The sequence below is a fragment of the Meleagris gallopavo genome, chromosome 4, assembly GCF_905368555.1.
Source record: "Meleagris gallopavo chromosome 4, MGAL_WU_HG_1.1, whole genome shotgun sequence".
NCBI classification, from domain to species: Eukaryota; Metazoa; Chordata; class Aves; order Galliformes; family Phasianidae; genus Meleagris; species Meleagris gallopavo.
The window spans coordinates 44,758,363-44,781,432 of NC_139407.1; the positions used below are offsets into that span (position 1 = coordinate 44,758,363).

A 23,070-nucleotide genomic window follows, 5' to 3' on the forward strand; every position below is an offset into this window, starting at 1 on the left:
GAATAAAAACTAGTTTGTTAAAAATGGACTTACTTGTTGAATATTATTTTCCAATTCTGAAATATCATGCTGCATCTTTGATTTTTCAAGGTTAGCCGCTTCTTGCTGAATCTAAGGTAAAAGCATTGGTTTACATGCAATGAATAAGACACGGATTTTCACTATGCATTATTTAAGTAATAGCTGAAAATCCACCACTGCAGTTATACATACACACACAAGATTTTAAAAATAATAAATTTAAAGTTTGATTAATTACAATGCAAATTTATATTTGGCTCTAATTTAATTAATATTTGTGAGTTGTTGCAGAAACATTACAGAGATACAGGGCAATAGAAAGGTCACAAGAATGTAGCACGTAAAGTTTTGAAGATGGTTTTTCTATCACAAAGAAGCACATACAAAAATATTCTGTGATATCTGTACTCTACACTTCGACACTTCAAACCCTTTCCTCTACTGCCACCCTACCTAGGAACTGTGATTACCAGGATAATTCAGACAGTTCATCCAGTTCTGCTAAATGAATTTGAAATCAGATAGGAATAGAAGTTACTCAAAAGTGGAACTGACAGTCATACACAAATACGGTGGCATTTAAAAGCCTTTTCTCACTGTAAAGCAATGCAGCTAAAAAAGTCTCACCTTTAACTTTTCTCTTAGACTTTCCTTTTCTGCCATCAGTCTTCTAAAGTCTGCCAGTGCAACATCTCCATCTTCTCCCATGTGACTTTGAGAAACTAAATGATGCTTTGCTTCTCTTCTCAGCCTGTTTAATTCACTCTGAGACTTTAAAAAGTTTTTACTTGTTAGCATTTGTGGATTGCAATTAATACAATGTATACACTGACAAAAAGAAAGTTCCAATGCCATTATCACAATAGAAGTGCTATTACAGTCTATTTCCCTAGATAACTAGAACACATTTAAAATCACACAGGAAGCATAACAACTTATACTGCCAACATACTTGAAATCCTTCTGCCGTTCCAAGCATAGACTAACTTCACTTCGTTTTCTCATAATTTAGTTACAACTTCTACCTAGCCTGTATCTCTACCCAACTTTCTTACCCTTTGTTTTTATTCTCTCCTGATCTTTCTCATTTCCAAATGCCAGTAGAATGTTAGGATGACTCTGAAGTTAATACATGAATGTCAGAACACACAATTTTATTAACAAGTTAAAAAAAAAAGTATATGTAAGTATTTATTTTATTATTCCTCATATTTTCTAGTGGGCCTATACTCAATTTCTATTATAATGTGGAGTTCCTTCTTTTTGAACAAGCAATAGTAAAGTAAGTTTGAATTGGATATTTCAATGCCAATTATAAAGATCTTCTTACCTGCTCATAAAGAATATTTAATCTGTCTCTTTCAGCAGTCAATAGCTTGACGCTGGATTGAATTTCTATCATATGCTTTTCAAATCTGTCTAACATGGACTGTAGCTCATCCCTTTCTCTAGTGATCAATCTCAGATCTTCACTCTGCAAAGTGATTTATAAAATTGAGGTTAAAATATACTAATTAGATAATCGGACACTTAAGTGTTACAAGAAAGAAAGAACTCACATGATTAGCAATATATGAAAAACATACATAATACATTTTAATTCCAAGAAACGTGGCATGACTAGTATAATTTAACCATGAGAACAAACTGTTAACCAGAAAAAGCAAACCAGGTAACAATACTTCAAATGTTGTTTCTTTAATATCCATTTATTTTACACAAATTGATCAATATATAAATCAACACTACTGTAAAATGTGAAGAGAGAAACAAAAAACAAGCTCACTGAAATTATTCTAAGTTAATTTTTATGCTAAGAATGCAATCTAAAAAAGTAAAAAACATTTATTGCTATTGAAAATATATTTGGTAACTCCTTACATCATCTACAGTACTCCATAATTTTTCCAGCCTGTATTGACAATAGGAATGTTACCTTCTCAGGAGTCCTACGACTTGGGCTAGGTCTTCGTTTTATCATTTTTTGAAGATACTCTAGTTCTCTTTTATAATAATCTCTGTCATCTTCTAAAGTTTTGACAAACGCATCTAGACGAGATGGAGATTTGTCTCCTAGAGCTATACCGTATTCTAATCTCATTCTTTCTATTTCTAGGACAAGTTCCCGTTCTGCAGAAAGAGAAATAAAAACAACTGCAAAGAAAGCTTAATTTCATCAGAGACATTTGCATTAGGAATGGACTAACATCCAGTAACTGCCTGGGCACAGGATCTGCTGAAATCAATGCAGGGATCCTGGTTTATCACTGCCTACACATGAATCAGCAGTGTGCTTTGGAACCAGTTGAGGACTAGCAGTAGAGTGGACTGCGTCAGTGGAGATGGAGACCAAGAGATGTGATTATTTCCTTTTACTTAGGGCTTATTAGGTCACATTTACAATACTGTATCCAGTTTTGTTCCTTGCAGTACAGGAAGGATCTTGATAAACTTGGGTGAGTGCAGGAAGGGCCTCCAAACTAGTCTAGTAGCAGAATACTTGCCCTGTGAGGAATGGCTGAAGGAACAGGGTTTGTTCAGCCTATAAAACAGCTCATGAGGGCCTTCAGAGCTGCAGACAATACCAAGGAGTTTACAGGCAAGATGGAACCAGTTTCTTCACAGGTGTGGGTAAACAAGGGAAAGCAATCTATCAAGCTATTTTTACAAGCAATAGAAAGAAAACATTTCTACATTGAGCATAACTAAATTTTGGAAGTAGTTGCCTAACAAGACTGAGGAATCTCTGCCTGTGGAGGTTTTTAAGGTCTGGACAAAAGTCTTAAGAAACAGTCTGAAGTCACTCACTCAGAAAGACTGGATAAAAACAGTATGGGATAAAAGAAATTACTTTGTAAGAAACTGCCTTATTACTATTAGGATGCCATGTGGGACTACAATTCAACTGTGAAAGCTGAATTTTTAAACATGCTTTTGAGATAAAATATTTCACTTAAATAATGATTGAGGACCTATAGACTACTTTTTTCATTTATCTATTAGTGCTTTTAGTCCCTCAGTGTTATTAATTGTATCTTAAACATATAAGACATTCTATTTCAAAAATTAAAGGAAGATAATTTGCAGGAATCTACATTTTATCATTTACCTTTTATTTCAAAGTTCTCTGTTTTTTCTGTCAGCCTCTGTTTCTCTTGTTCAAGCTGGTTTAGCAGTAGTTCGAGATTCTCTTTATCATCTGCTTTTCCAAAGAGTTCTTCACTCAATCTCTCATTCTGTCGACGACATGAGCACAACTCCTAAAGTAACAAATATTACAAAAATTTAGAAGTGCCAATGGAGACATCGGAAGAAAAGTTAATTACCTAACATTTTGTTAAGCCACTAATATTCAACACTGTTTACTTTCATGTAATCCTGATGTTTTATGTAACATTTTAACTGAATATTGTTGCCATTAGGCAACAACTCTTACTGATTTAAGCATTACTTCTGACACAGTTAGCAATCAGCAGTGAAACAAACAAGACTCACACTTGTTTAATTCAGCCGCTAACTCCAAGAAACCAAACCAGAAGTACAGTGAGATGTAAACACGGGAAAAAGTAGTAACTAAATCAAGAAATATTTTTAAATGGAACTAAGTAATATTGTTGATGTTAAACGAGATCATAATGCTGTATCTCAATCAACTCAATCCTGCAGCTAATATGCCAAATAGCACTTAATATTTCCTATAATTTGGTGCTCTAAAAATATTTTCATGTTTTCAAGTTCACTAGAAACACTAAAACAAAACATTGCATGCAACCAGCACACAGCTTATTACACACTGAAAATAGATGGTTCAGGAATGGGTCATACTGCCGTGAGGGCTATTAAGCTTTGCTTCTGACTAGGAAAGTAATGTGTAATTATTCATATATTAAGAGACAAAGTAGATCCTATATTAAAACCTCTTTGGATATCATTATTAAATTTTAGTAAAAATGATCATGTCATGGCAATTAAACTTCCAATAGCAAGAAAAATAACAAAATGTATAGTAAGGATAGTAAAGCATGCGGCCTACAGAGATTTCTTTCCATTTATTTTCACAACATGATGTAGCTTCTTCAGCTCTTACATGTATTACATTAGTTTGATAGAATTTTGAGATACTACAGAAGTTTCACTTAAAAAATAATGAAGCACTGCTGATTTTTATGAAAGAAACATGAACGGCAGTATGATAAAAGTATTACAAAGAAAATTTAAACTGGAAGAATTTTTACTTACTGACTTAAGCCTCGTTATTGTGTCTTCAAGATTCTGTATTTCAATATCCTTTCTTTCAATTTCCTTCTGTCAACCAAAACAAACTTTATTTTTAAAGTTACGTATTCAAAACACCAATTCCTTTGTTATAAAAATTAAGGAGATTGGATTTTAAGAAACAAAGTATAATTAGTTCCTGTAAACTGCAAAATTTTAGGTTCACACATACATTAAAGCTCCTATTAATTGAATGTGCATAACACTTTAGCCATAAACACTGATTTTGAACAAAACAACTAAATGAATCACTCCATGACTCCTCACAAAAAAACTATCCATACACTCCTCACTGTTGCAAACATCTATTACGTATCAATAGTTTAAATACCTCTGAATTTTGTTTTATACTGAGCTAACAGAAAAAGGAAGACAGACTGCCCCTTAATTGAATTAATCTCACCTAACACGGTAATAAGACGTAACTGCTGTAATTAATCTTTTAGTGAGAAATTACGTATATGACTACGTAAACCAGAAAAAATATTTTCAACGTTCCTTTAGGTATCCTACTGCAGCTAAAAAAAGTCAAAATTGAGGCAAATTAGAGAAATTTCATCTAAGAGCTTAGAAGATCCTACCCGTAAAACACTGATTACCTTTGCTTCTCCTATTTCTTTATCTGCAGTTTCAAGCACAATTTCCTTATGTCTTTCCAACTGCTGTGCCAAATGGTCTATTTCATTCAGTTCTTGACAGAGTTCTTCATTTTTATTGCTTAAGTGCACTACCTCACTAGTCACATTTTTTTTTGTGTCCAAGAGGTCTTGAATGCGATTTTCAAGTTCTTTGTTTGACTGCTGAAGATATTCAACCTAAAAGATATTTTTCATTACAACTTTAATATATATTATTTAACTAGGTAGTATATTTTAGAAGATAAGGAGGAGTGTCTGCTATCGCTGTATCTATATATTAAAAGTGATATCCTGTTAATAATGTCTAGACTTCATGTTCTTAGAAAACAATAAATATCAACGTGCAAAAATATTATTTTTACAAATGCGCATGGTGAAAGAATTAATTACTACACTGATCTTTACATAGGCTCAAAAATCCAATGTTTATCCTGAAAACAATGTACTAAAAAGCAGATATCTGCACAGAAACCTGTCTTGGGCACCAGTCCAGCAAACTCAGCGCACTCAGTGTTTCCCCAGATTTCACAAGATTTGAAGACAGTTCCTTCCTTCTATCTATCCAGTATACTTGCTAGGCTTGGATTCACTGTTAACTCTTTCATAGAAAAGGAAGATTTACAGATCACGTTCCCAAGACCTATCTTGCCTTCAACACGTCAGCATCTTAAACACAACATTCCAGAAACACTGTTTTTACCATCATGCTATTCCATGCAATTATAGTTAAGAGAGGCAGAGTAAGAAGAAAAATAAATATCTCAACCTATCAGAGGTGCTGCACTTCCAATTCCACGTAACTTTCCTCAGTACTCCAGAAAGAAGTTCAGTTCTAGGCACAGAACACAGTCTGGGTCTTTTTATGGTTGTAAATGCTACTATACAGAATCGATCCATTTACTGTCAGAGATTAAAAGTGGTAGATTGGCACTACGCCTGAATAAATAGCCTTGATGGCCCCAAATCTGCTTTATGCAGCTCTGAAAATATAGTATAGAAGCCTGAGCTCACTTTGTATGATCAATTTATCTACAGCACAACTTACTAATTCAGGATCACTTGAAAACAGCAGTACTGCTTACAAGTCATAGCTCATACCATATTTTTGCATCACTGAACCACTGAAGTTAATGAGCTCTGCAGCCTGGCTCTCTGTGACCCTGTATATGATACACAATCAGTATCCACATGGTAAATACATAGTATAAATTCAGAGATAGACTATACTTCATCTGTACTCCAGTGTGCCTTATTTAGATTCAGAAATCTGAGACGAATAATGTATGCATGCTAACATGCACAGTAAACACAACATCCTTATTCCTAACCTTATTATTTTCTTACAAGTCTGTGTTGCAATAAAGGTGAGGACCATTGGAATTAAGAGGATTTCCCACTATCTGATGAGATTACTTGCAGACTTTTTGGTAAGTATATATACCAGAGTTAGTTCCAAAGACATAAATAGAATGTACACATATACATTTTTAAAATAAAATAAGTAATTTCAAACTCAGTCAAAACACTGTATCATACAGAAATTTCCTGAATACTCTGATTAGTATAAACAGATGTGCATACATTAAATTCTATACAAAAAACAGGCTCTTAAAACAAGAAATTTCTTTAGACAAGAAACTCACCACCTAAAAAGCAAAGTAAGTTAAATTTATTGATTTTTATCTAATACTGAATTTTCTTTTTGAAAGAAGATCTAAAAGTTGTTTGTGGATTGTTTTTTAATTGCTATTATTTCTTATTTTGACTAATCAACAGCAATTCATTCATTACCTGCAAATTTAACTGAGCAATAAGTTTCTCATTACTTTTACTTCTTGATTCCAGAGAAACTTCATGAGAACGACCACCATCCACTGCTAGCATTAGGCGTTCTATTTCTTTGTCTCTAAGCTCAACCTTTGAAGAAAGAAAACCTTCATCATCTTCGACAGCACTTAACAGTACCTTTGTTCTGGTATGCTCCTATGTAGCGCTCAGTAAGAAGAGATGTCTCTAACAATTAAATTTTTAAATTTAGTATTCAATTTTCTTGAATTCCGCATTTTTCTGAACAAAGCGATTTCTCTGAAATAAAACTAAACAAATAAAATTTATGGGAGAGAAAAGAACCAACAACAACAAAATGGAACAAGTCCTAGCTGATTATTCTTTTGGAGAGCAACCAAAGAATTTAATTCACCAAGATGTGACTGAAAAGATGTGTCCACTACTCCTCAGATATTGAAAGATACATCAAGACACAAACACCTGATGCAATTCCCTCATTTATACGTATTGTACTGTCTTTTTGATCCAATCTAATTAAAGAGCTGTAAGATCTGCTGTCCATGAATTAACCTCTGAAAAATAAAAATGAAATATAACCAGTCCAAACAATAAAAAAATTATTCTAATATATCTGTGGATCAAATTAATTTTAACCAGTGGATATTTCTACACTAAAAAAACCCTAGATGTACAAAAAATTGAGCTTATAATCATCAACTACTGTTTATTTAATGTAACTTCTAAATAGGTAAATCTATAAGCTAAGGAAGTGGAGTAACATTTTAATGTTGCTGCTGTCTTCAAAGCTATAAATTCAAAACAGCATAGAGGAAAGAAAGAATTAGAATAACTAATTGCATTTTATAACACCTACAAGGTTAAAATAAAAATAAAATTATAATCAAGGCTATTACAAATAATTAAAACAAAAAAAGAAAACAAAATAGTGAAATAAATGTAAACATACCTGCTTGCTGTAATTCTTCTTTCCATTTTCTGATATCTCTAGTTTTTCCTTTAACTGTGTCACTTCTGACTGAAGTTCTTGTATTCTGAAACATAGCAATATACTGTTCATGTAGATTCACGAATGAGCCCTCCATGCACAATAATTGAATGCTGTTATTTTCTCTTTGCTCCTGAATGGAAATATTTCACCAAAAAGAAAACTGTTTTGCTGATACAAAATATTAATATAGAAGCTATTGTTTGAGATACTGTGGCAGGCCAATCTTGCCTTGCTGTCAGACCCTCACTCAACCGCTCACTCCATCTCCTGAAAAGGACAGTGGGATAAAGACTTGAGGAAAATTAATTTGTTAGCAATTGAGTAGGATGATAAGAAACAAAGACAAATCAAGACCATCTTCCACCCACCTCCATTTCCTAGGCTCAACCTCACCCCTTCATTCCCCACTATTCTACCTCCTGTCCTCAAGAAGTTGCCCCCCACAGCCAACTCCCCTAGCTTTATTGTTCAGCATGTCACCAAAGGGTATGGGACATCCCTTTGGCCAGTCTGGATCAGCTGTCCTAGTGCTGTCCCCTCCCAGCTCCTCACTGGCAGGGCAGCATAGGAAGCTGGTATGTCCTTGGCTCTGTGTAAGCACTGCTTAGCAACAATTAGAACAATGGTGTTACCAACATTGTTCTCATCTTAAATCCAGAAGACAGCACCATACTAGTGACTAGGAAGACAATTCATTCCATCCCAGCAAAAAAATAGGACATTGTTCTTTAAAAACTGCTTCAGCATGCATCCTCTCCAAGGATTACAGTCCTTCTAAAATAGACAGCTGCAGCATGGGTGCCCCACCTCACAGTTCCTGCCATAAAATCTGCCCTAGTATGTGCTCCTGTCCATGGGCCACAGGTCTTGCCAGGAGCCTGTTCCAGTGTGGCTTTTCTTTCCACAGACTGCAGCCTCTTTCAGAGCATATCCACTTGTCCTCCCTCTAATAGCTGCCTTTTTTTTTTTTTAACTTGTTCTCAAGTATACTTTCACAGAAGCACCATTAGTTTGGCTGATGGGCTCAGCTCTGGCTATCGGTGGGCTCATTTTGGAGCCAGCTGAGGGCAGCTGTGTCTGGAACAGAACAGCCCTTGATCTCCTCTCACAAAGGCCACCCCTGCAGCTTCCTCACTAACAAAACCTTATCAAGTAAATCCACTTACAGGCATACTCAGAATAAGAAAAATTGTATTGAACTTTTTGTAATGTAGGTTTCCAAGCCAAAAATAGTATTACATAAGTGCTAGCCTTCCACTATAAACACAAAAGATCAGTTTCCTCCTGCACAAAATGTTATGTCTAGTTTTTTTCCAGAATCCCTTACTTAACATTCAGTGCAAGAGTAAATCCTGTAGAGAAATCTTAACATAAATCTCTTAAGGATATAAGTAGCGTATTAAATATCATTGCAACTTCAACAGAAGCAGCAAGGTCAATCGCTAAGTAAAATCCTATTTAAGAACTATAAAGTTCTCAAAACATCATGAAACCTTTTACCTCGGGCAAATTTGAAAGGCAGAAGGAGGTGTTGAAGTCACAGCAGCAGATATTTTACACCTAACTTTAACATGTAAAAATTCTTTAGATTACCGATTGTCAGCCACCTGAAGAAGGTCTGCAATGTATGGGTCCTCTGGCTGAGGCACTGGATAGGCACTAACAGCTGATGGAGGGACAGGCTGGTCTATCTGCATGCGTTGACGCCTGAATGGGATGTTTCTTTTTCTGCCACCTGAAAAAGCCCGAAGTCCAATAGCTATTACATGATGTTAAAGCAAGAGAGTCTTCACCTTTTATACAAAGTGCAATTCTATATTTATTCCACTCTTTCCGAACTGATATAAAGCATCATTTTAATCTGAGTGAAATAAGTTAATAAAATTTGTACAATCTAGACATCATTCCTGCAGATAGCACTGGTTTTGCTGAAGTTCAGTTTTAAAATAAGGAAATACACGAAGTCTAGTACAAGTCATTTGCTCCAGTGCTTAAGTCTCAAAATAGTCCACAGCTTGAACCTGCTGAATCTGTAACTGATTTACCTTCCTTCCAGCTTAAACACTATCTATATGCATTAAGATTTTATTTATTATATTTAATGTATGTTTAATAATAATGGCTCAAATAAAGCCTTTGGCTTTTTAAAGAAAACAAATGCGCGTTCAGCAACAGAGAGAGAAAGCAACAAGACAGAAAACAGGGGAATTAAGGAGAAAGGAAAGGAGTAGATTTACTAACAAAAGAAAGGATACAAAAGCAGTGGTCATTTGGCACTGTTAACCAGTTCCCCTAGCAGTTCATGAAAACAACTAAAAAAAGTTAAGGTAAAAGATCACAAAAAACATTTTGTTTTCAAATTTGAGAGCCATTTCATGACTAGCTTAACTTCTGTGACGTTTACAAGTATTCCTTTTCCTTCTATTCTACTACCACTTGTATCATAAACATATCGAGCAAAGTAGGTCATTTGGTTGCATAGTAGCATTATATTTTAAAAAAGCAAAATATATTTTACAGAGGGAAAAATTACTCTCCATCAAACAAATAAGTATGTGAAGTTTTTGATGCTACAGCATGGAAAAACCTTGTAGGACTGGTGGAAAGTAGTTAAGTATGAGGGAAGGCAGACAGAAGTGTAACAGCATCTTTGATGCAAAGAACATAGAATATAGAAAGGTATGAAAAAGTATGATTTTTTTTTCTCCCCACTACATTATTATTTCTCTCAGATGCCAAAAAGATGGGTAACATCAAATGACTTTGAAGGAAATAATTAATTTTACAGTACGCTTTCTGTTATCGCCCTTAATTTGAAACAAAATGAAGAAAAATTGAAACAATGCAAGAAGTAATTAACCCAACAGTAATATCCTTAGCATCTGAAGTTAGTAAAAAAAAAAATCTTTTAAAGCTGTATGCTTTCAGAAGGTTGGACTTTTTGCCTGCAGATGTAGTTTGCATCTTGCTATTTTTTGATCTTGTTTAATAAAAATCTGAATTACTCACTTACATAGCATCAGTTAGCTATCAAAACACTCATGCATATATTAAAAAAAAAAGGACTAGATTAGGAGTAGCATTAAAAAATGGAAATAAAAGCCACTGAGCAACTGTGCCTTTCAGCCACGCTTTAACTCAATAAATGCTTTAATTCTAATGAATTCAAGTTGTATATAAATTTGTCCACAGCACAATTGATGAAATTTCTTCCATACAGAGAGGAAGACTGAATTCAGAGCCCAAAGTCTCAAAAGTTAATGTCATTCTATTAGACGATGTTATTTTACTTCAGTAATTTCTCTTCCTACGTGGAAAAAATATATGTATATTCTGAAGAGCCAAAAAAAGAAAGAAAGAAAAGCCAAGAGAAACATTACCTGGGATTATTTTCACTCACCAGGAGTTTGCACAACTGCTTGCAGATTCTTCTCCTGAAGCTGCTGAATTTTTTCAGTCTTGGCTTTGCTCTCTTTTTCCAGCAGTTTAATTTTATGCACATACTGGTTATTGAGGAATTTCAAGTCAGCTGCTTCATTTTCAGCACTCCTTAAGCTGGCTTTCAAGTCTTCAAGGGAGAGAAAGAGCAATTTTATCTTTTTTATTCACTAAAATAGGTATGCAAATGATACTTATATTCTTTTCCCATAACGTAAAGTTTCTGAATACCCATTGGCAAGTTTACATATACCTACAGATGTATACCTATAGATGTACACATAAGCACTAATATATATTTTTTTTAATTACAAAAGGAATATCTTCACATGAGCCTTAATCAAAATTAATGACCACTTATAAGTAGAACTACAGATAAATGAATCTACAGATTTGTCCACACTTTTGACACTGAAGAATTTTTAAGAAGTCTCATAATTTTCATATTACCTTTAATATGACGATCAGATTGCTCTTTCAGTTTTAATATTTCCAAATGCAGCTCATTATTTTCCCTGGTAAGTTTTGCATTCTCAGTTTTATACGGTTCTATAATAGCATCATAATTGCTGCATTCTTTTTCAATTTTTCCAGCAGATAACTTTGCACTGCGGAGGCTCTCTGTTGTATGAACAAGGTCACTAGAATCAAGGACCAACAGACAAGTTCAGAACATTATCACCCTCTAAACCATTGCTTCAAATATTTATTAAAACCTTAGAAACAAAACCAGACCACGTTAGATGTAGAACACTTAAGTTGCAAGAAAAACAAAGAGAACATTAAAGTAAGAAAAATACAAAGACAGAAATCATTTGCTTAAAAAAAGTATATAGGAAAGGACGGGAGAAATACACAAAATAAAGATATGGAGAAATTTACAACTGATAATTCAATAAACTCACTTGCTTCTATATGCATTAGACATTAACTATTACTAGAACCAATTTTTTTTTGCATGTTTAGCCAGATATAACTAGATTACTATGGAAATTATTATGTTCCTATTGCATCAAAGCCACGAAACATCAGAAACGTTAAGAAGGTGACAAGAAAGTTTATTTTTCTTCTATTATTATCCTGTGCAACAGCAAAGACAGCAAACTTAAACTTCTTTAAATGGAATAACAAACAATGGAGTTGTGAATGTTTTATGCTCAGATAGAGACAATGGGGATTAGTACACAACCAACTATAAGCATGTCTTCTAATTATCAGCAACAACTGTTTTGGCTAACTGGTAAGGTTAGAAAATTGACTTTCCCTTGACTGTAGATCCTTAGAAACTATCTTAACAATATAACCAATTTAAAATAAATCTTAAGATGTTCTTATAACCTAAGCAAACCCACTTGACTTTATCATATGCTGAAACCAAATGTTAGCCTTGAAATAAGATTGTTTGAAAATAATCTTTAGGCTAACTATTTTCCCTCACATAAAAAAATAAAAAAAAAAAATCAAACAATATCTACTAAACGAATACAATGTGTTTGTTTGTTTTGTTTTTTAATTAATAAAGAATCTCTTTTGGAATACCTAAAAAGCTTTTCCACCAAAGGTAAACTCTCCACTCCCAAGGGCTGCCGATAGCCCAGCTGATCCAGACGTTTCCTGAGGTTAACAAACTTCCGCTCCGCTGCTGTTGTCATTGTAAACACAGCTATTGTAAAACTGAGGAAAAAAAGGACATCTGCAAAATATCATCTGTTACAGCACTTGTCTCTTACAGCAGGAATAACACAGAAACTAGTAATGGAAAAGTAATTTATTGCATAATACATAAGCATACTCTGAAAATTTAGGTAAACTAAAACAGAATCATAAGGCAACCAAAAAGTTTTCAACATATTTACATATATTTTTTAAAATATTTGCCTTGCCAATTAATTGTTTATCTCTGAGCATTTCCTAACATCAGAAAGCATTCAAGGCCAGGTTGGATGGGGAGTGTGATCTAGTGAGTGGCAACCCTGCACATAAGGGGGTTGAACTGTATGAAACTTCAAGCCTTTCCAACATAAGCCATTCCACAAGTCTATGATTTTAAGAGTACAAACACATGAGTTTTCTTTCCAGACCTGCACTGTGAAAAGATCTCTCTATAAAGATGACAAAGAAGTAGTTTCTGATTTCTTGAATCAGCCATCAGGGTAGCATCTTTCATAATCCAGATTGTTCCAAGAAAAACCTATATACTTTTTATCTTTCATATCTAAATCTTGTTTTTAGAATTTACAAGGCAGTACTTATATTTCTACTTTAATGTTAAGCATTCTTGAATTTGGGACAGCAGTGATTGTGTTACTGTAACAAGATCTTGTCTCACAGATCCATCTTACTACAGAAGTAATGTGATAATTCAAGCTCATCTTCTCCTTAAGAACTAGATGAGTTAAAAAATTAATTGCATTTGTTCATCTGCTTGATTTAAGAGCATATGTTTTGTTAAGAAAAAGGATTTTTCCACTAATCACCGTGAGAGAGTTTCACAGTAACAGCAAGAATAAAACTGCTTTACAGCAAGTAAGGGAGTAAAGCTTTTCTCCAGTAACAATGCTTGTTTGTGCTCCAGTATGACCAAAAAGTGGATACAGGACATTGTTAAATCACTGAAACCAACATTTAAGTGAGGTGTCATTCTTAAATGTACTCTAGGATTAAGAGATACCAAGAACTTTTAGGATGAATCACTGTCACGCCTTTCTGCTTCCTTAAGATTGAGAAATTCAGATCAATTCATTATTACCACTTTAATTAAACAAGTATTATCTTACATTCCCTGGAGACACATTTGATAACAAAATTAGTCCAAGAAATGGGTTAGGTCATTTGTGGTGTAGGTCCGAAAGATGTAAAGGAATTAAAATAACCAGAAGAGCTGGGGGTTGTTGCTTCAGAGTGCTTGCCAGACAGTAGATTCTTTAAGGACAATAACCTTTGTACAATCTTTCACACAGGAGAATAGAATTAGAAAGACATTATGTGCCAGTAATTCCAAACCCAGCCCTTACAGATAACCACAGCACAAATATCACATCCTAAACTCAAGGCCTGTTCCTAGAGCTTATCACATCACTAAGCCTTCAATAACCTCTTCATCAGGAAAACACGGTTTTCTGGAGATACAAAACGCATGTAAGAGCGGCAGTACAGCTTCAGTACAGCCTGAGCTCAAGCCAACTCAGTATCCCGTGCCTCTGATAGCGACCACGTTTACAAATAAAAAAAGCGTGAGCAGCAGGATCAGATCGCCGTGTGGCGAGGCACACGAACACCGCGCTGCTGCCGGCCCGCTCTGCGCCCACCTGCCCCGCCCTTACTCCTCTCCTCGCCGCCCTCCCTCCGGCTCAGCCTTACCGACACGCTGCTGAAGGTAAATTCTTCCAGGGTAAACCACGGAGGAGACGCCGAGACGTGTCACCTAGGCATAGGCAGAGCCAGGAGAGAACGAGAGCCCAGCGGCTGCCGGGCCAACCCGCGCTCCCCGCGGTCAGAGCGCATCGGGCGGCAGCGGCCGGTTCTGCGGCAGGAGCCCCAACAGCCCGCGTAAGGCCCGGCCCGCCCCGGCCCCGCCGCCGGTTTGAAAATGGCGCGCGGCGCAGCAACCACTTCCGCCCCGTCACCACAGCAACGCGGCACGCGCCGCCGGAGCAGCCAACAGCTGCCCGCGCCCGCCGCCTCGCCCCGCCTCTTGTTGCGCGACCAGCAGCCCTCGCGATGGGAGCGGGGCGGAAGATGGGAGGGGAGCCGGCTCCGCCTTGAAGGGCCAGGCTGCGCCTACAGGGTTCGTCAGGCGCTGCCCGGGCTGGGCTAGGGGAACTTCTGCTGCGCCTGACCCCGCCCTCCCTCCTGCTTAACAAGGCTTAAGGGGGCTTATAGTGATGCTACATCACGCCTACTAAAAGGAAGGGAAAAAGCAATTGAGAAATAGAGCAGCGCTCCATCAGTACCCAGAGACATCACCCCAGAAGCAGCTCTGCATTGCTGCCTTTCTGAAATAACACGCCTCAGAGACATAAAGAATGCGATGAACAGATTTTAATCAAGAATGACAGCCACCCTCACATCCCATCTCAGAACACGAATTCAGATTCCCACTGCTTATGTTCCACACCCATACTTTCTGGAACGAGGATGGGAAGAGATGTGGCAGTCTTTAATGCTTGTGTAATCTGGAAGATGCAAAGTACTAGTAGAGATGGTAGTACCCTTTTGTGTACTACATGTGTAGTGCTTGCTGCTTTTAGCAAAAGAGGGGTTATAAATAAAAGTATCTGAACATTAAGGGAGGGGAAAAACATATACAAAGTGTTTCACAGAATTAATGCTTTCAAACACTATTTCAATGCGTAGAAGAGCAACAAATGACCAAAGATTTCACTTTGCCCCGAAAAACAGTTGAAGCGTATACATACACAACAGTTAGCTATACATACATACTGAAATACACCTTTTAAAAACAAACAGCATCTATAGTGTTTGATTCCCTTATCATACAGGCACAGACTTTGCTAGCTTCTCTGTCCCTTGATAGAACCTCAATGAGATTGTGCAATACTGGAGCAGTAGTCTAAAATATCCTGTATAGTGAATTCCATAGTAATTCCTGATCCAGGATAGCAGCGAGCTATCAGCCCTTCAAAGTGCTTGTACTGTCGTATGAACTCATCTTGCATTGAATGCCACACAACCTGCCAACAAAAGCAACTTTTAGGAAATGACAACTGGTTCAGTATACTAAATGTGAACTACAGGATGCATTAGCTCATTAATTTATTCTCAGTTAAGGTGACATGAAAACTAAAGCTTGTCAAAAGCAAAGTTCAGTAAAGTGAGCTACTGCATTAAAAATTCTCAAAGTTTTTTACCTACCAAATTTCTTAAAGATTGTTAATATTTACATCACTCCTACTAAGTGTATTACAAAATAGAGAAAAAAAAAAAAAAATGAGGTCACTCTTGAAGAGGTTGCTTCCAAGAAAGCAACGCAAACCAGACCTGCATTCATATTCACACTCTTAAAAGCTGTTAAGGCACACTTAACTCATCATTTACAACAGCAAGAAAGTTTACATAATATAATACAAGATCTAAATAATACACTATCAGAAAAAGTCTAGCTGAACTATATTCTACTGCTGTGTACAAGCCAAATTTCATGGTAAGTTAATGGTTCATTTCAGTCTAGTTCCTTCTATTTCCATCTTATTTTGGAGAATAGAGATCACTCACTAATGGACAGTTAAGGAATCATAAAAGAATTTTCTTTCAGAAATCTACCACCATACTTGAAAACAATCTGTTACGATAGATCAGAGAAGGATTATTAAAAACAAAGCACCACAAAACAGTTCAAAATTCAGGGGTTTTCAGAATTTTGCTGAAGCTAGGCACATCTCCCAGGATACGCATATGAAAGAAAAAATAAAGACCTTTCTGCAAACATACAAGAGATTCTTAAGCCATGAATTAGCTTACCTGAAGTAAGTTTTCTTCTTCACAGAGATGTTTATCTACCTTCTTGTAAAGATTATCCAATCCCTTCTTGACTTCTTTTCCAGGATACTCCTTTATAACTTTACGAAGCTCTTGTTTATTAAAAGCCAGTTGATAGCTTACTTCTTCTTCTCGTATACCTTGGGCCACACGAGCTTCAACACCTTCAAAAAAATGCTAACAAACAATAATACTATTAATGATTGTCATAAATACAAACTAATTAACTGTAAACATTCTGGTCAAACTGCATCTTCAACAAAAATGTGGGGAATGCACAACAGTTGTTCTTTTTAACATAAGTTGTGCTCAGTCATAAACATTAAGGAACAGCACACCAATGCAGTACTAAGTAAGTAATAAGGTAAAACTGAAATTTATCTATAATCTATAGAAACAGTCAACAGTACCACCTCGTACCTAATACTGAACCAACCTCAAACTCAGTTAGTGAGACCATAGCTTGGGAAAGCATTGGATCTTTCAGATAAACTGACAAAGCATTTGAATTGGAAATTTTCTACATAAATCATAAATATACAAGAGCAATATTGGTTCATTATTGCCCTCTTTTCTCAAGATTCCTCATCATGTTGATCAACATAATAAAAATGGAAAGAAATATGCTTATAAATGTGCATGTAAAAGTGTAACATCATTTGAAGCATTGCACTGGCTCTGGACAGGATGGAATTCATTTACTTCACAGCAGCCTATATGGTGCTGTGCTTTGGACTTGTGGCTGAAACAGCATTAATGTGTGATGTAATGTGTGATAACACCACAGCATTTTGCTATAGCTCAAGAGTGCTTGCACTGCATCGAGACTTTCCACACACATCCTGTCCTCCTTTTGCCTCCTCCACAGTAGACTGGCACGAGGCAAGAAGCTGGGAGGGGACACAGCTGGGACAGCTGAGAAGCTGTCCTAAGTGTATTCTCTAGCATATAACATAATGCTCAGCAATAAAAAGTGCAGCTAGAGGAAGCGGACAGGTCAACCCACAGAAAGTTAGAAGTAATAAGCATCTTAATTTAAAAAAAAAAAAAAAAAAAAAAAAAAAAAAACATCTTAGACTATTCTGAAAATAAATGGCTGTAAGCTGCGAAAGCCTGGAGTCCCGCTTATTGAAAAAAGCAATTGAAAAATGGGAAACAGAGAGCAGAACAAGATTAAGTTGAATGCATAGCTCAACTTAGGACATACAGAAATTTCCTAGAACTTTTCTTACAGTTATATGAATCAGAAAGGACAGCAATAGTCTCTGTACTTGAGGTGGGGGAGATCATTCCAAAGCTCCCGACTGCTCTTCAAGGTAACAACTGTGGATGAAAACAACTAGATTTTTCATGGCAGCGTACAGTGCTGACTACACAATTAATTGTGCATTAAATAAACAGTTTTGAGGAAGGAAAAAAGTGAGGGGAAAAGTAGAGCACTTTAGGCAGCCAAGCTTGAGTCTAAAATAGTAAGACAGGGACTATGATAGATGCAGTGATAAATAGACTGGACATTGCAAACTAACCATATAAGAGAAAGTTATATACGTACTTTTAAATTGTGTAGGGTAGTACACAGCTAGACTGAAGTAAACTTACATTTAATTTCTCAAGAGGCTGTCCAAGTGAGTAGACTACATAGGACTGAAGATGTTCAGTGTATTTCAGTTTGGCTTCTTTTTTCTCAGCTTCAAGACAAGAAATTTTCAACCGAGAAAGTGTTGCAAAAATATGATGGAAATTCTCCATCATTACCACATCCCTGGGTGTCTTCTGGCTTTCATTAGCTACTTTTTCAACTGAAAGATATGGGAAACAAAAAATTTAGAACTCCCAAAGGACAATCAAATTCAGAAAAACATAACTGATGAACAGAGAAAAAACATGGGATTTTATCACAGTGATAAAAACCACAGAGTGGTTTTGGTTTGTTTTCTTTTTGCAATTTTTAATTCTATGTGAAGTGCTACATTTTTCTGACTTGTTTCAAAATTACTTGTGTATTAACTACCATACTGCATTAAACATACTGCTTGCATTAACTTTGTGTATCATTTTGATATTGTTTTATCTCCATTATTTCTATCCCTTTTACTCCCCCCCATCATAAATACTTGCTGAAGTTCATGCTGTACTAATGAAATTTTTTTTCTAAGTTCAACTGAAATTCTTTTAAATCTAAAATATACTTTCCTGAATTCTTCCTACAGTAGTAATTCTATGTGTATGTTGTGTGTATGGTTTGACTATTAGTGTCTGCCTAGTTTCATCACTTGAACAGTAAATTCTGAAGTACTGACTAGTTGGCTACAATCAATGTTTTTAAAATTCACTGTCCTATCAACTTCTACTGACTCTTTATGAACTGTAGTCCACTATATTGTGAAATGATGCATCTTCACAACCTCCTAATATGTTCAGAACTCCTGTGCTACAATTTCCTCAAACAAGCTTTATTGCTAGAACTTTCTTCTTCCTCAGCCTCCTTCTGAAAAAGAAGTAAGTCTCAGTGGTTGGAAAGCACTATAGGCAGAGTTGTCTCAAGGTATGTACACAAATCAGTGTGGAGAGGTCTCCCTGTTGTTTAAAAGCTAAGGACAATTTTTCTGGAGTTTCATTTCTGTTACTTCAGCTTTTTCTTTTTTTTTGTTAATAACAAAATAAATGAATAAAAACAGGAGAACAAGACTGTTCTGGTTTTCCAGATCAGAGTTGGGAAAACAGGGAGGGATAGGAGAGATATTCTACGGTATCAGGCTAGGACACAAAGGACCTCATCTGCTATAAAACGGTCAAATTCCTAGCCAGAACATAAGGCTACGTAAGGACTGAACAATACAACAACAACACTGAGAAGCTGAACAGCATAAGATCCAAATGACAGGGATTCCACCTCACTTCAGACTGGACCTGCAGCATTGCAGTTATTTCCCCTCTCCTTCCCGAGTCGTGAACCACATTCCCTGTAAAGTAACTTTTGGTTATGACATAAGGGAAATATCTATAGTTTGCTTTTAAAGATTACATCTTATCAAAATGTTTCAACTTACTTCTGTAAATTAGGGTTTTTGTTTGTTTTTAAATCAGTACAATGCTGGTCATGTGCTTTACAATACGGAGTCTTAAAAAAACCCAGAACATTATCAATTAAATAGAGCAAAATACCTACATAGGAGGAAGGAATTTAGTAAGTATTACCAAATGAGAAGACCTACCGCTGATAAAAACAGCTCGAATAAGTTTTATGTATGCTTTATCCAGATCTCCTCGTCGTTCTGCGTTTTTGAAAATTGACTCAGCAAGGGCTGCAAACTCTTCAAATTCAGCAACAAATAGAAGGATCCCAACTTTACTTTTCTTTGAGATTTTTACTTCATCCATCTGTTTCATTTGATTGCTCTTAAATTAAGAGGAAAGAAACACAAGTCTCTACAATACAACTCCAGACCATATAATAACTAGTAAGAGAAAAAAATAAACGTATCGAAAGTAACATTTAATCAGGGAGATCATTTTATCTTTTAATTATAGCATCTACTATTTTTTCTTTCCTTTTTAATCTTCACAAATTTGTTAAAAGTAAAAACTGCGAAGGAAGAAAGGTAAGTAAGATCTTCCAGCTTTTATCTTCCTTTGCTTGCTTATTTAACATTAAGAAAAAAAAACACAAAAACTAATCCACAACTTATCCGCCAGAAGCAATTAACAAGTGATATTTAAGACTTCCATTCCACAACTTCACTTTTCAGCATCAACTCAGCAAACAATTCATTTTGCCATAGAAAGCCTCTTTAATCTTCTATTGAAATTTTATTTCTAAATATAAGCTAAAAAAAAAAAAAACCAACCTCAAGGTACCTCAAACATTGCTCTGACAATGAATGATCAGTGTTACCACACTGGCCTGGAGTCAAATTACACTTACAACAATAAAAACAAAAGTAACAGTCACACAAACAAGTACTGGTACTAAGGTTGCCTTATTAACAATAGCAAACTTCCTTGGTGGCAGAAGCTGGTAAATCTTTTGGCAGTAGGAGAGAAATCTTAACGTTTAACAAAACTGTGTTTTGTTTAATGATAAAAAATACCTGAGCAATGGACTAGATGTCTATTCAGCATATTATAAAGATTTTGATTTTCCCGTAAGTCCATGAGGTTGTTTTGGTTTGTTTGTTTGTTTGTTGGAATGTAAGAAAGCCAGAGCACTATTATTTTTACTTGATCAACTTCAGTAAAAGTTTACAACTACTACAAGAGTCAGCTAGCTCACAGAATTGAAATTTTGAGAACAAGAGGATGTATTTCTTAAAAACTCATTATTCAAAAATTATTAAAAAAAACTCATTATTCAAGAAAACTGGAATGGAGAGGGAAGAGAGAAACAACTGCTAATTACTTTTTTTCAATTAAAAAAAAGTTTGGCCAATATAACAGCAACAAAGACACTCATTTTCACTTCAAATTAAAGCAAAAAGTCTTAACTATAAATCCTAAAATCAAATTGAAAAGGAGTGGGCTTCCTATAATGGTATAGTTAGCTTAAATAGAAAAACTAAAGAACTTACAATGCATTTATCAAAGTTCCTTTTGACAGTCACCAAAACATTTCCAAGAGTTGTGCTGAGAAAGGAAGCTGGGTCCACATTTTGTGCAGTCCATACATGATGGCTCATCTTAACTAACATATAAAGGGAATTAAAGCTATCAATTTTGTCCCCCAGTGCTATAAGATTGTTCAGCTCAGGTTCAATACAACGAAATATTTTTGTCATCATTTGTCGGATCATGTCCTTCCTAGGAAAAAAAACATAAGAAAAATATTAGTCTGATCATTTACTTGATTATTTGAAGTGTTCTCTGATACATGTTTTTTGGATAAATTTATTGCTTATAACAGTCTCATTTACAACCAGCATGTCTCATGATTTTCAGAAAGCTGTCTCACTGTAAAAATCAACAGTCACAGGTATGAAATATTCCAACAAAACATGTTCTGTGTGAAAGCTGCCACACACTTAAATTCAGAATTTTGCTAAGCATATTTTATATATTATGGAGTCTAGTTTCACTCTGAAGTTATGTATTTATTCCGCTGTAGACAGAAACATTCATTCTGTGTACAAGATTTTTTTATATTTGCTGTTGTATTAAAGTGACTACTTACAAATTTAGAGTTCACTATTCATTTTCACTAAAAGGGAACATTTGTTATAGAATTTTACAATCAAAGAAATTCACATGTAGACTTAAAGAATAAACAGCATCAGCACATACTCAGATGATATTGTCTGTGGAACACCAGACATGTATGAACGAGATAAATTTCCTCCATCCATTTCCTCTGTTTCATTCTGTAAGAACAAGGAGTATATGTATAGAAAGTTGAAAGTTTGTCTCAAATTTTATATTCAACTGATAAGCATGTGTGATGAAAGCAATAAAATTATCACTTTTTTATTTTCCCCCCAAAGTAAACATAATGGTTAGCGTGGCTCTGGTATAAGATCTCCAGTTCATGTTCCCCAGCACTACATGCAATTACTCCCCATTGCCTTCCTGCATAATATCACAAAACAGCATGTTCAGTGTGAACTTACAGGGAAATTAGGCCATGGCAAAAGAACCACGCCAGTTCTTTCTTAAATAACTTTTGTACCGACAGCCAAAATTTAAAGGTTGTGCTAGCTAGTAAAGAAAAAAACGGTGATCACCCAGATCACTTAGTAGCCAGATAAATTCCAAAGTTAACTTTTAAATGAGTCTCTTATGAGACTTGTTCGGTATTTTTAAGTTCTGCCACTGAAGAAAGAGTCATACCGTTGTTGTTCCTGAGATGCTCTGATGTTGCTGTAGTTTGAAAAATTTACTTATGAAGTCCTGTTCTGCCAGACATAGGGGCTCTAGTTCACTTAATACTTGCTCAAAAATCTAAAGAAATCAAATATTTTAGTCAACACATTGACTAATTTAAACCATTACAAATACTATGTTTAATTATTATTAAATATTATTTATATAATCACTATTTTTACTGTTTACCTTCAGTAAGTGTTAGAAGGCCAATTTTCAGCTAATAAAAACACAAACAGCTCAGAGCTTTTAACTCTAAGAGTGTTACCTGTGTTACCTGCATCTTAACATTATTCCCCTTCCTATGTGAAATGGATGAGAGGGAATAATCAGTACTTCCCCACAACTGAAAGTTTCTTAGCCTAAGGACAGACTTTTGTGCTATAGTGAACACCTCAGAATTTTAGCACCAAGCAATAGGTTCTGCCACCATTTTTTGTCCCCGTATGCTAAGAAGACAAAAAGTAAAAATCACTCACTGAAGAAAACAAGTAGAAGGTAACCCGTTCTGTAGAAAAAGTTTGTATCTGCTACAGAAACTAATAGCAG

At 35.5% G+C, this 23,070-nt stretch overlaps 2 protein-coding genes across 9 annotated transcripts in view; both read right to left on the bottom strand.

Annotated features, from left to right (window-relative positions):
- CEP135 (centrosomal protein 135) overlaps positions 1-14,808 on the bottom strand; it is a 32,160-nt gene extending 17,352 nt beyond the window's left edge. For 2 of the 5 annotated variants that reach the window (XM_085223111.1, XM_085223115.1), the window contains exons 1-14: positions 14,530-14,808; positions 12,709-12,843; positions 11,620-11,810; positions 11,132-11,299; positions 9,325-9,466; positions 7,690-7,774; positions 6,726-6,851; positions 4,896-5,111; positions 4,261-4,326; positions 3,131-3,281; positions 1,958-2,175; positions 1,352-1,495; positions 649-792; positions 34-111 (exon numbers count right to left, since the gene is read on the bottom strand). In XM_085223111.1, the coding sequence (XP_085079237.1) occupies positions 34-111; positions 649-792; positions 1,352-1,495; positions 1,958-2,175; positions 3,131-3,281; positions 4,261-4,326; positions 4,896-5,111; positions 6,726-6,851; positions 7,690-7,774; positions 9,325-9,466; positions 11,132-11,299; positions 11,620-11,810; positions 12,709-12,821 (1,842 nt within the window). In that variant the 5' untranslated portion in view covers positions 12,822-12,843; positions 14,530-14,808. Of the gene's footprint in view, positions 1-33; positions 112-648; positions 793-1,351; positions 1,496-1,957; positions 2,176-3,130; positions 3,282-4,260; positions 4,327-4,895; positions 5,112-6,725; positions 6,852-7,689; positions 7,775-9,324; positions 9,467-11,131; positions 11,300-11,619; positions 11,811-12,708; positions 12,863-14,529 lie in introns of all 5 variants that reach the window. The other 3 variants (XM_085223112.1, XM_085223113.1, XM_085223114.1) reach the window with 3 other exon arrangements.
- Positions 14,809-15,195: 387 nt separating this feature from the next.
- The window catches only part of EXOC1 (exocyst complex component 1), a 28,073-nt gene continuing 20,198 nt past the window's right edge, over positions 15,196-23,070 (bottom strand). For all 4 annotated transcript variants that reach the window (XM_085223118.1, XM_010710115.4, XM_085223117.1 and 1 more), the window contains 7 exons: positions 22,489-22,599; positions 21,946-22,022; positions 21,237-21,465; positions 19,884-20,067; positions 18,268-18,467; positions 16,651-16,845; positions 15,196-15,863 (listed from right to left, as the gene is read on the bottom strand). In XM_085223118.1, coding sequence (XP_085079244.1) covers positions 15,711-15,863; positions 16,651-16,845; positions 18,268-18,467; positions 19,884-20,067; positions 21,237-21,465; positions 21,946-22,022; positions 22,489-22,599 — 1,149 coding nt within the window. In that variant the 3' untranslated portion in view covers positions 15,196-15,710. The remainder of the gene's footprint in view (positions 15,864-16,650; positions 16,846-18,267; positions 18,468-19,883; positions 20,068-21,236; positions 21,466-21,945; positions 22,023-22,488; positions 22,600-23,070) is intronic.